The 14,055-nt window shown below is 38.6% G+C and overlaps 1 protein-coding gene across 1 annotated transcript in view; it reads right to left on the reverse strand.

The window, feature by feature from the left end:
* CUNH10orf67 (chromosome unknown C10orf67 homolog) overlaps positions 1-14,055 on the reverse strand; it is a 119,746-nt gene that overhangs the window by 17,696 nt on the left and 87,995 nt on the right. Inside the window, exons 15-16 of the mRNA XM_052729493.1 lie at positions 13,387-13,467; positions 13,240-13,300 (exon numbers count right to left, since the gene is read on the reverse strand). Coding sequence (XP_052585453.1) covers positions 13,240-13,300; positions 13,387-13,467 — 142 coding nt within the window. The remainder of the gene's footprint in view (positions 1-13,239; positions 13,301-13,386; positions 13,468-14,055) is intronic.

Raw genomic sequence — 14,055 nt, forward strand, 5'->3', positions numbered from 1 at the left:
TAAGTTTGCATCTTTTTTTTGGGGGGGGGGTATTTTGTCACAGCAACAAGACGAAACAAATACATTGCCAACCTAGGATTCCACATCTTGTTAAACTCTCACCAATAATGAGTTAAAAAATGAACATAGAATCTGCCATCACTAGGCTCCCACTAAACCAGGTTTTGAAGCAATGGCACTTTCAGCAGGCGCATATATTAAAATATACACATATGCCAATGTATATATTTAAAGAAAATAAAGAGTGCCTCAAGTTTTCAAAAGCAGAAGTGGGTTAAAGAATACAGAAAATGTTGTCAATTCAAAGTAAATAGTGAAAAGCACACTAGGAAGTAATATAAATTTCAGGAAATATAAAAGTAAGATGATAGAAGTATGCACGTGTCTGCTGTGGGATGTCTTTCTGTATGCTGTGAATACGGGTTGCTCCCATTGGCTAATAAATAAAGCTGTTTTGGCCTATGGCAAGAAAGCTTACAGCCAGGTGGGAAATCCCAGAGAGACAGAGAGAGAAGAAAGGCAGAGTGAGAGGGAGACGCGATCCAGCCACCCAAGAAGCAAGATGTGAAAGCACCGCTAAGCCACGAAGCCACATGGCAAGACACAGACTAATAGGAATGGGTTGAATTAAGTTGAAAGAGCTAGTTAATATAAGCCAGAGCCATAGGCCACATAGTTTGTAGTTAATATAAGCCTCTGTGTAATCATTTTATAAGCAGCTGTAGGACCGCAGGTGGGAGAGATCTGTCCCGACTGTGGGGCCTGGCGGGACCGAGAAACTTCCGTCTACACGCGTCTATAAAAAAAATCGCACTTCTAAACATAACATTCACCTACTGGAAAGTAGTTCTGAGGGCTGGGAAGACAGCTCGTTGGTGGAGTACTTGCCTTATGAGCCTGAGGACAAGAGTTAATGCAAACAACTCATGTGAGACACTGGGCACGGTGGTGCGTTCTTGTAATGTCAGCGCTGAGGAAGCAGGGACAAGGAGATCTGAGCTCCCTGTCCAGTCCGCCTAGCCTACTTGCGGACTTCTAAGCTATTTAAAGACACTGAGGAAATCGCCTGAGACTGTCTTCTGGAATCCACATACACATGCACAGCCACAAATGTGCATATGCACCTACATATGAATACATGCACATACATACATACAATAAGTGTTAGAGATAAGAAGAGAAAAATTCAAATGTAAGTTGGTTAAATTAGAAAATATAATACAATAAATTGTAAAAATATTGAAAAAAAGACACAGTGAAAATGTATTTTTGTATGTGCATATGTTGTTATAGTTCATGCAGGCACACATGTGTGTGTGTGTGTGTGTGTGTGTGTGTGTGTGTGTGTGTGTGTGTGTGTATGTGTGTGTGTGTGTGTGTGTGTGTGCATGTGTGCCAATTCATGGAGGCCAGCGGGTGATGGTATTTGTCCTATTCCATCACTCTCCACCTTGAGACAGAATCTCTCACTGAATCTGGAGCTCGACTGGTAGCTGGTCAACCCCAGCAATCCTCCTGTCTTTTTCCTCTAGGCTTATAAGTGCATGTGACCATGCACAGCTTTTTAAATTTGGGTTCTAAGGATTCGAAAACATGTCTTCATGCTCATGTGGTAAGCACTCTTACCTGATTATACATTTCAGCTCCTGCAATGCATTTATTAGCTACATGAGACAATATCATTTAAAACATCAAAGAACTGCAAGAGTCATAGAGCGACAGTGCACACAATGATTCTCCAATAAAAATAATTAATTTGGCAAATTTGATAGATTCTTAAATAAGACAAAAATGTACAGAACTACCTAGAAAAACAGACAAGACCTCAGGCATGATGAGATATTTTTAGATTCCTCTTTTAGAAAAGCAAGGTATTAAGTGCACAGTAGAGTAGAAATCAGAGTATATATATATATGTATATGTATATATATATACATATACATATATATATAACTAAATTAACAAGATGACCTAATAGGATGCTACAGATACAGAATTCTGCCTCCGACAAACCGAATGTACAGATTATTTTTGAATTCACATGGAATACTTACAAAGTTCTTCATGAAAGAGTTATGTATAAATTTCTGAGGATCAAAGCTTTACCACATTTCTGACTTAAAGACAGTGAAACCAGATGTCATCAATTCAAGATAAAGCAATTCTGAGAAAGTGCTTAGAAAAAGCTACATGTTAAAGAGGAAACCAAGCTAATACCAAATACTTAGATCCAAGTATTAAGTGTTGTATGTCAAAATGTATGGGATATAGCTAAAGCATGTTTTAAAGTCACACATACATTTATTAAAATGTAGTAAAAATGCAATGAGTAAGCTGGAGAAACAACACAAATGGAAATAATATAGAAAGTGCATAAATGATCTAAGCAACAGCAGTCAACCAATAAACCAAAATGAGCACTTCAGAGTCAGACCAGAAATTAGCTTTAGTAGAATTGAGAGGAAAAGGGTAAAATGAAAATATAAATCAGCATGTAGAACAGAGGAAGGACCTAGTCAGAGGCTGTAAAACCACTGGAGAATATAATATAGTTTATCACAATGTATTTGGAAGCCTAGACAAACTATCAATCTAGGAAAACTATTACCATGATCGCCTTTTCAAGACACTACTAAAAACTAGTGGTCCAGTTTGACTGACAAATTTGATATAACATCAATCAACAGGTAATAATCTTTTCCCCCCCTCAAAAGTCTAAAGAAGAGGCATGTGCTGGGCATGGAGGTGCCCGCTTTGCAGTCCCAGCACTTGACTGACTGAGGTGATCTTGAGGTCGGTATGGGGACAGTACTACATACTGGCTTTAAATATGAATACAAATAAATTAATTTTTAAAAGGAATAAAAAGCAATTCTTTCTATGAGCCCAGTCTAACCTTTATATCCAAACTAGGTTAAGGGTAGTTTCAGGGAAAATTGTGGAGTATAAACTCAGAAGAAAAAAATCTTATAAATGCATATTGTAAAATGCAAGTTACACATGTATATGAAAGTCAAGAAATACAAATACATTTCCATATGAGAAAATTTAACAAGTCCCAACATTAACAGGTCAGAGGGAAGAAAGAACTTCAGCAAGCTCAATAGACAGAGAACACAAGTTCCTAAATGAAAATAAGTCATCAGTTTATTTTTTAAAATCTCTGTGTTTGCATCAAGAAGATGGCCTTATGGACTTCATAAAGAATATCTATCATAAGTTTGCCATGAATATCGCATTGAAAGATAACACCAGAAACTCTTCTACTAGAGAAAAAAATATAACAAGACAGGCGTGGTATCTGAGTTCTATTATAATACAGGAAATCTTAGCCAGGAGAGTAAGAAGGAAATAGACTGTACATAGACAAGAGAAGTCTTTCAAATTACAAATGATTATAGGCTTCATAAAAGATGATATCTTTTCAGACATGCGATTAGGATGATTATACTTCAACTGGTTCATGAACATAAAATCAAAATGCAACAATCTCACTCTCCCAGCTCACAGGCAGATCTCTGTGAGTTCGAGGCCAGTCTGGTCTACATGGCAAGTTCTAGAGCCCCTAAGGCTACACAGTAAGTAACCCTGTCTCAAAAAAATAAAATAAAAAATCAAAATGCAAAATACAAAGTAGTAGTAATAGATGTTTAGTATACATCATAAGAAACTGTTCAAATAGCAATAAAGAGTAAGTTGTTTACATATCTAAAATTACTTAGGAATAAATTTAACAAAAGATGTGTAAATTCTTTCTAAAAATATTATACAACTTTATTTAAGATGATAGAGAGGCTTCCAAATCAACCAAAATTATGTTCACAGCCAGGAGGACTCAATGCTCTAAAAATGTGAAATTTCCCCAGATCCGTCTTTAAGACCAAGAGTATTTTTTAATGGAACTTGAAATGGCTGAACCTAAAATTCACATGACAATGCAGGGAACTAAGACTAGCTTAGGGCAAATTTGCCAAACATGGTGGGAAGACTTATTTTAACCTAGTGTCCAGCTTTATTTTAAAATGAAAGCTACTTAAGCTCTGGTATCAGGGGAGGGAAAAATAAGGTCAGTTGCATAGAATGGATAGCTCAGAAGAAGCCCATGTGCACTTGGGGATGTGGTGTGTGTCAGAGGTTACACATGGGGAGGAGCGGGGTTGGGAGGGTAAATGGTAACAGAGTAACCAGCTAGTCTATAGGAACAAAATGTAGCCTCCAAAGTCACACCACTTTACTCCATGACAATCAATTCTAGTGTTTGAAAAGCTTAAAGGATGAAAATAAAATTGATAATGTTTTTAGAGGATACATGGAATGGCTTTAGTAGATTTCGGAGAATAGACTATTTTTTTTATTGAATAGTATTAAGAGAACACGTTCCAAATTACAAGTTTGAAAAGTATGAGTGTGTGGAAATTAAAAACAACTTTAGTATCACAAAAGGCATCAGAAGCACCATTAAATGGTATTTGAAATTCAGAGGTTTTGTTTCTAGTTATGCGTGGCAGGGACCTCTTATACACCACACTGTGGGAAATATTGAGTATTAATTCCAGCTACACTTTGGGCTCCAATAACCTGTAAATTTTCTAAATTTCTACTAACAGGAGAATGAATGTGTGTACAGGTTGGTTATAGCCATCACCCAAAATTCTTTGGACCAGCAATTGTTTGTAATCATTTAATTTTTTTAATGTGCCATGTACATTGTGTGTACATAATGAAACATCTTGGGGACAGGACTCAAGTCTAAAGACAAAATTTGTTTGTGTTTCCAGCTGTGGAGTATGCTTGTTTAGTGTTTTCAAGGACCTGAATTTGACTCAGCATTACAAAGGAATAAGAAAATCCATTTATGTTTAGTGTCTACCTTATACAGACAGCCTGAATGAAGGTTATTTCATGTAACGTGTTAATTTTTTATGTCTACCCCAATTTCATGGTATAGAATTCTCTAATTGTGGTGTCATGTTTTTGCTTTTGAAGCATTTCAAATTCAGATTTTTAAGTTAAGGATGATTAACTTGTATGTTCATAGATAAACTGTACAGCAGGTAAAATAAACTCAAGGCATATGGAGCAAAATACTGTAATTAAATTTGAAAAAGTAACATTTATAGTGAAAAGCCAAGGACATGTACACCCCACTGCTATTTAGGAAATTTAAGAAATATGGTTAGTTTAATAGAAGCAGACAAAATACTCCTTTCTATGTCATCCTTTTAAAAAAGACAATTTTTGTGTGTATTGGTGTTTTGCCTGCATGTGTATGCGTGTGTACCTTGTGTGTACTATGCCCATGGAGGTCAGAAGAGGGTGTTGGAATCTCTAGAACTGGAGTTACAGACACTTGTTAGCAGCCATGTATGTGGGCCCTGGGAGCAGAACCCAGGTCCTCTGCAAGAGTAACAATTGCTCTTAACCACAGAGCTGCCTCCCCATCCCTTTGTGTTTGATGTCCATGTTTCTTCTGCTATGAGGACCTCCATTCCTGGTTCACAATGGAACCCAGGGCCTTGCACATGCTAAGCAAGCACTCTACTATTGAACTGTATTCCCAGACCCTTTCTTATTTGTTTGTTTTATGTGTGCATGGTCTATGCATGTGTTTGCGTGGGTGTATGCATGTGTACATGTATGCATTATGAAGGTTAGAGGTTGACAAGAGGTGGTCTTTCTCAGTTGTTCTTTCTTTTATATTTTGAGACAGCATGTCTATCTGAACCTGGAGCTAATGTGGGCACAGAGCAGTATGCCTCTGCCCAGAGAATATCCTGCTGCAAAATTGTCCCAGGGCCTCCAGTTAATATGGATTAAGGGAAAAAGGCATACCCTGGCCTTATGCTATGCCAACCAGGAGGAAGACAACACATAAAATTCCTTCAACCCAGGACAGTTTTTTTTTGGCACCTGAGATACCAAGAAACTAAGAAATTATCAAATAAAGTTTTTATTATTTAAAGTACAGGGGTTTGAACCTAGGGCCTCAGATCATGCTAGGTGGGCACCGTATCACTGAGCTACATTCACAGTTTACGTTTCGCTCTTTTATTAATTTTTGCAGTGTTGTGAACTGAACTGCATACATGCCAGGCAAGTGATCTACGAATGAGCTGTTTTTCAGCTTTTACTTTTGAGATAGTAAAATAGAGGCTCACACTCAGGCTCAGTCTGTGGCATAGGCAAGCCTTGAACTTGCAACGCTCCTGCCTCAGCCTCCAAAACAGTTGGAGGATTACAGGCCTCACTTAATCAGTGTTTTCACGGACTCTGTCCTAAAGCTCATGTAGGCTCAGCAATCCTTACACAGAGCAGAAGCAGCAATGACCTATGATAAAAACTAAAGCAAAAGTGAGGGCTGCCCTCTAGACTCTGAGAGTCCGGGAGAGAGAAAGCATTTATTTGTGACCAAAGAAGCCTCTAGATTTGAAATATTCTGCAATTACTCCAAAGGCAAATGACATTGGGAACAGTTCAACCTAGGTGCTGCAGGTAGAAATGAGACCAACCATGCTGGATGACAATAAAAATCAATGGCAATAGGGTCATTCAGAGGCCCCAGGTCCAGACTGCATGGCCTAGGATATCTCTTCATATCAGCTTTGCACTCCATGCTTGTGACACCAGAGGTACTGAGTGGACTCTGTACTTCGCTGTTGCCCCAAATGGTAGTTAATATTTAATTTTTTGCATGTAATTATTTTTAATTGAGAACAATTAATGATTGCAATAAACAAAACCAATATTTCCAAGATAAACAAATAAAACAAACTCAACCAATGAGCACCAGAAAAGCCCTCTTAATGCTGGGTATGCACATGATAAGAACTGTGCTCGATGGCATTTATCAAACAAAATATATATATCTCTACAAATATGAGCAAAATTAATTAAAATAGTCGATCCAATTTATGAAGTACAGTTTTAATTAGTTTTCAACTTTTTAGATTAAAGTTTTAAAATAGTAGCACTGCATTTTCCTTATTTTTTAAAGAAAGATTTATTTATTTTTTATTCATGTGTTTGTGCCTGCATTAACTTATGTATGCCACATGTGTGCTATTGAGCCCAGAGGGCCCTGGATCTCCTAGAATTGGAGTTATTGGCAGTTGTGAAGCACTTGCTGTGGGTGCTGGGAACTGAACCCAGGTCCTCTGGAAGACAGGAAGTGCTCTGCACCCCTGAGCCATCTTTTCAAGCACTGCATTAAAAGAAAAGTTACTTCTCCTTTTCATTTGTCTCTTTCTTTCTTGTAGTCACAGGGCTTGAACTAAGGACCTAGTTAAGAGCAGGTGAGCACTTGGCCATCAGCTGCACCTCCACCCACACTGTCTTTGATCTGTGGATAACTCTTTGGAAAGCCTTTTAATTCTGTCATAGCTTCTTTAATACAACTGCTCCTTGACGTTTTTCTATGCAATCCAGCATTTAGGGCATTTGCAAGGATAAACTACAAAACAGACTACTGACGGTTCAGGCTTCAGTTCACTGTCTAGCACTCTAAAGTTTATGGTCTCAAGCAGAAAAGATCTCTCAGAATAAATGCATGAAAAACAAGGAAAATTCTCAAAGAAAGAGAATCCGCTTAAATCTCTAAGACAAAGATGACATGTAATTTACTACTTTAGTGTTTCAATAATCGAGAACTGGAGACAGCAAAGGAAACAGTATAAACGTTGGTAGCATCGACATTGTCAACATTTATAGCCTCTTCGTACTCTAGACCTAGAAAAGCAGGTTAGTACTGGTGTTAATTATAATTCACTGGCTAATTCCATCTAAATCTGTTGTTGCTTGAGACAGGGTCTCACTTTGTAGCCAAGGCTGGACCTCAAACTCACAGTGATTCTCCCATCTCACCTCCCAAGTGCTGGGATTGTAGGTGTGTGCCCATGCCCATCCTCTATAAACACGGTGTTTATAGCCGTTAGTTAGAAACTGAAAGATGTTCTGTATCAGTTTTACATGCAGTTATATTTTAAAATACAAATTTGAGTGTGAATTTGACTAATCTTTAAAATTCTATTAACTATAGTTGAGAGTCTAGAAATGATATGTAAACTAACACCAACTTGCTGGATTTTAATTTTACATAAGCTTAAAATTGCTTATCTTTTATCTAAGTTCCATTTTTTTTAAGCACATGTCTGATTTATTTTTATTTTATGTGCATTAGTGTTTTGCCTGCATGTGTGTCTGTGTGAGGGTGTTGAATCTCCTGGAACTGGAGTTACAGACACTTGTGAGCTGTTATGTGGGTGCTGGGAATTAAACGCAGGTCCTCTGTAAGAGCATAAGTGCTTTTAACTGCTGAGGCATCTCTCCAGCTCTCTGTGTGATTTAAATAACAAACAAACCATTTTTGTATTTAAAACAGATTCAGGTGCAACTAAACTAAACTTTTAATTGACATTTAGTCTTGCCAAGTGGTGGGAAAAAGACTTTGAATAAACTGTTCTCAATTTTTAAAGGGTGAAAAGATTCTAATTTTTTTAATCAAATATATTATGGTTATTCTACTATTCTTCAAAAGCTTTCAAGAAACCTATTGGGTATTTCTTTCCCAGAAATCCCAGAAAATCAACTCTACAAGGTAATCTAGACTCCAGTATGGGTCTCCCCTGACACAGATACTGATGTTTGAGCCTTCTCTTCCTGACAAGGTGCATACACAGCCAGTTACTTTGAGGTTTTATCTATGGGATTCGTGTCTTTTGGGCTCATTAAGAACATTTCCAGAGATTACAATGTCAATAACACCTAATTACTGGGCTGTGAGAAAGGTCTGCTTGAGTACATAAGACCGGAGGCTGTGTGGGGCACACAATGGGAGGCCCACATCCCACATTTTATCACAGGGAAGTAGCAAACAAATTAATAATCTTACTTGTGCTCTCTTGGGATAATTACCACCATGTAAAAAACTGCTTTGAGATTTTGCAGATAGTGTGGTGTCCTGTTTTTTATTCCCTTCTACTAGTCAGATTTTTTTTTTTTTTTTTTTTTTGTCTCTTAAAACTAGCTATTGCATGACTGAAGCCCTGTGGCTCTCTTTAGAACTCTCAGGACTTCATCACAAAGAAGTCACATGCAGCCTGCTTAGGCAGGTCTTCCTTGATCTAACATTGGTTTGATTATATGTTATTATTTTAATTCCCTTTCTCAAAGCCTTGTATGCACTAGCCTCGGTTTTACTTCAGTTTACTTCAGTAAAACTTCAGTTTTACCCATGCCTGATGGAAAACTAGTTATTAAAAAAACAAAGGTGAAATCATTTTAATGTATGCACCTACTGCTTAGAGCCTTGCTGCTTTCACACGGTAAGTTAAAATATAGATCTGCCAGACTTTAGTCTCGGGTCGTACTAGAAATGACTTGTGAAGAGAAGCCGATGGGCGAATCAGCTCCATATGTCTTCTAGGGGATTATTCTATTTAATCCTCTCAGTGAGTGCACCAGGTAGGGTTGTCTCTGCTCCTACACAGCTGAGGAAAGTCAGAGGAAGCTGCCCAGGGATTAAGGAGCAGAGCTGAGACTGGAGCCTGAGTCTGTCGGCCTCCAAAGCACTGGCTCTTCCTGATGCATCACAAAATGTCTCCTGTACCTTGTCAAAACAAGACGGTGCCTGGTCCTGTATGCATTTTTGGGTCAGATAACCCAGCCCAGGGGTGCCTGGCACAGACTTTTGGGTCACTTGATGGAATCCCCCAGTCCCACTGTCGGTATAACCATAACAGTTTGCCAGCCCTTGATGTACTCCCGTGAGCCACCTGTTAAGTGAAGGAAATTGATAAGGGAAATCCTACCTCTGGGGTGCTAGTGAGAATTAAGAGTTAACACCTGAAAAAGCACTTAGAATATTACCTCTTCCTACTATATGTCAGCTGTACATACTTTTAAAGAGTATCCTGTGGTGTGAAAGTACAGCCTAGGAACTTAAATCTTTGATGTGGTATAGAACGCTGTAACGGAGACGGTTATTGTTTTCATGTTCAATGGGGCACTTTAGATCTTAATATTGATTTGAATATTTTGAACAATAACAAAAAAATACAAACCAGTGACTTCAAAGAGTCTAATTTCCAGAGGCTGCAAACTTGAGTGACTGGTTAAGAGCCCTTGCTCAGCACACACAAGGACCTGAGTTCAGATCCCAAGCACCAGGCAAAAAGCTAGTCATGGCTGCATGTGCCTGTAATGCCAGAATTAGAGTAGAGACAGGTGGATCCTGAGAATTTACCAAGGATCCAGCATAGCCCCAAAGACAAGCCTCCAGTCCCACGAGAGACCCTGTCTCACTGCAATAAATCAGAGTGAGAGGGGAAGACATTTGATGCCCTGTTCTGGCCTCTGAGTGTCCATACATATACTATACACCCACGTGCATGCAACACACACACACACACACACACACACACACACACAGAGAGAGAGAGAGAGAGAGAGAGAGAGAGAGAGAGAGAGAGGCAGACAGAGAGACAGAGACAGATAGAGAGAGACACAGAGATACAGAGAAAGTTCCATTTATGGTCCATTGCCAGATACATTACTGTGAACACCTCTCTTCATGGTATAGAAAGTGATAAAAATTTGCTTATAGTTTAGAAACATATTAACTGTATATCTAACACCACATTAATATTTGTGAATTAGTGCTTGAAAATACTAGTAATGCCGGGCGGTGGTGGCACACGCCTTTAATCCCAGCACTCGGGAGGCAGAGCCAGGCGGATCGCTGTGAGTTCGAGGCCAGCCTGGGCTACCAAGTGAGTTCCAGGAAAGGCGCAAAGCTACACAGAGAAACCCTGTCTCGAAAACAAAACAAAACAAAAAAAAAAAAACAAAAAAAAAAAAAAGAAAATACTAGTAACATATTAAATTATTTTCTAGGAGCCACAAAGGTTATTTCCTTAACCCTACAAAGTAGCTGGGGAGCTTGGAATGATTTGCTTGGTGGTGACAATGTGGTCCTTTGACATGTTGTCAAGGATACTATCCATCCACAAGCCTACTGCCTCTAAAATCTGCATTCTATTGAGGAGACTTATCCACTTCTCGAATTATTAAATTAGTCATTTAGCTTTCTTCCTTACATTCATTTGTTTGTCTTCATTCAGTAAAAGCGGGAATGTTGGTTAACTGAATTATTTCCCAGCATTATCTTCAGAGAGAGGAAGAGCATAACGTGTGAAGGCTTTGTCAGAGATCTGCTTCTTTTTCTTTTGTACAGCGGCATTATGGTGCAAACATTTTTCATGGTGTAAATTAATAGCTAGAATCATCAGCTTTATGGTTATCTGAAAACTCATAGTCATATAACGCATTTATATTTAGTCTGATTTGTATGACAAAAAAGTGAACTATGACTCTAGAGGACTTGTAGCAGACTCGGTGGAGATAATTCTGCATTTTGCATTTCCAAGGATGAGGAAGGCATGAGTGTTTGTTTCAGCTGCTTTACCATGTCCAGTCATTTGTGCTATTAATACTTTAAGTGGGCCCTTGAAAAATAATTTTTTTGCCTCTGGAAAGTCAATTAAGATTACAAAGAGGTGTGTGTGTGTGTGTGTGTGTGTGTGTGTGTGTGTGTGTGTGTGTGAAATCTAGCACTTTGAGAATGCAAGGCAGAGGCTCTCTAGTGTGTGTGTGTGTGTGTGTGTGTGTGTGTGTGTGTGTGTGTGTGTGTATGTGTGTGTGTGTGTGAAATCTAGCACCTTGAGAATGCAAGGCAGAGGCTCTCTACTGAGCTGTAGCTCCAGACCTGGAAAGTCACCTGTGGATGCACTGTCCTCAACTGGATTATTTGGGAATGCACTGCTGAGCCTACAGTTTCCTAATTCAAACTTCAGGTCAACAACAAACTCTGAATTTACCAATCCATATTTTTTTTTGATAAGCCACAAGCACATTTGGCTATTTTAGAAATAACTTACCATATAAGGTGGGATTTGCGATTTAACAGATCTAATTCATTATTTAAATACTGAAATCTTTAACCATTGCTGGTAAAGCAATGGTAAAAGCATCTATGGAGTCCAATCTGAGCATGGATGTAATCTACTGTCAGTCCTGAGGAGGTGTCCATCACTGTGATTGCTCAAGGATTCCTTTGTTCCTAGGAAGACAACCACTAACCCGATATCAGAGGTGGAAACAACCACAGGAAGCCCCCCACTGCACAGATGCCCAGGAAAAGAGACCCTTCACACTTTCTGCAGAGGCCAGGACTTAAGCTCTTACCACATGCATCCCCCTTGCAGAAAGTTTCATTGAAGTTTTATAGCCTACTTTTAAACATGTCCAGATATGCCAAATGAATCACTCATTCAATGATTAGTCATAATCAGTGCTCATAATTCAAAAATAACAATGCTGTATTTTGTTAATTCTACTTGCTTACTATGCTCCATAAATTTATAAGCTTTAAATAATGAATTCTCTTTTCCCAATCCTGGAGATTGAGCCTGGGGTCTCATATTCACTAAGGAAGCACTGTACCACTGAGATCCACCGTCAGCCCCCAAGCTTCTCTGGGTATACATATCTGCCCTCACCCTGAACACTCTTATGTAGATTTATTTTGGTTTCCAAGGTCAGAGAAAAGTTTTACAGATGCATATAGACAAAATAAGTTTTAGTGTAAAAAACACATCTAATTTAGTGTAAAAAAAACCCCACATCTTTAGGGATTGATCAAAGAGAAATTTGCAAAAAAAGTCTTATTTTTCTGCTAATTACTAGATTGGATAAATAGACATTTAACTAGAGATTCAGGGTTTGGTGTTTAGATTTTTTTCCATTCTTTTTTTGCAGTCTAGTTAAAAGAAGTGAAATTTTAACTGAGATAGTTTCTGAGTTTGAAGAAAGACAAAATTCATTTTCAACTAGCAGCAGTCAGAATACAGAAATGCATAAAGTTTATAAATTGGCTGAAAAGTCCCACTTTCATCCATAATACCAAATACCTTAAGCTAAACAAGAAAAGCAAAATGGAGGGAGGACTTCTGTGAGGTTTTAGGCCAACCTGGACTACAGATTGAGGCTTAGAAGAGGAGGAGGGAAGAGGGGGAGACACGAAGGTTAATTCCTTTTGTGTACTCACTCTCTGTTCGAACATCTTTTCCTTAATAAGGAGTCTTACCTTGCTTTCCTTTGGTGCTGTGATAGATGCTGGGGCCTCAGATATACTAGGTTGGCATTATGAGAAACACCCCTACTCCCACTCCCTAGATTCTTACCTTTTGGCAAGTGTGCAAAGGACACCTCGTCATTGGATACGTCCATATACTTGTGCTCCATCTGCATGTTAATCAAAAGGTTTCATTACTGAGCTTCAATAATATTAACTGATTAAATATTTAATGGAGGAAAAACAATTGACCTACCATGGATGAGTGATAAACACTTGTAGGAGATGGTGTCTCTGACAAATTCATTGCAGAGTGTACATACAAAGGCTTGACTCTCTGAAAGACACAAGCAGCAGGTATTGTGGGTCAAGAGGAAATCATAGTCAAAGCAAAAGGGTGTGGATGCTCTTTGTATTAGTCAGGTTTCTCTAGAGAAGCAGAACAGATATAGTGAATCTAAGTATATAAAATTTATTTAGTTCTTTTTTAGAGTGGCTTACAGATTATGTAGTCTGACTATTCCAACAATGGCTTTCTCCCTATGGAAAGTTCAAGAATCCAGTAGTTTTTCAGTCCAAGAGGCTGGATGTCTCAGCTGGTTTTTGGTACATGCTACAATCCAAAAGAAGAAGGCTGTAATGCCAGTGAAGGAATGAACTTGCTAGCAAGATTGAGAGCAAGCAAGTAAAGAGCAAGCATCCTCTTCTTCCATGTCCTTTATATAGACTGCCATCAGATGGTGTGGTCCAGATTTAAAGTGGATCCTCCCACCTCAGAAGATCCTGATTTAAGGTGGATCTTCCCACTTCAGAAGATCCAGATTTAGGGTGGCTCTTCCCACTTCAATGATTCAATCAGGAATCTCTCACAGGTGTAACCCGCTGCTTGACTTTTCGTTAATTCCAGATGTAGTCAACTTGACAG

Source organism: Peromyscus californicus, unplaced genomic scaffold (genome assembly GCF_007827085.1).
Source record: "Peromyscus californicus insignis strain IS unplaced genomic scaffold, ASM782708v3 Scaffold_8__1_contigs__length_139910024, whole genome shotgun sequence".
Lineage (NCBI taxonomy): Eukaryota > Metazoa > Chordata > Mammalia > Rodentia > Cricetidae > Peromyscus > Peromyscus californicus.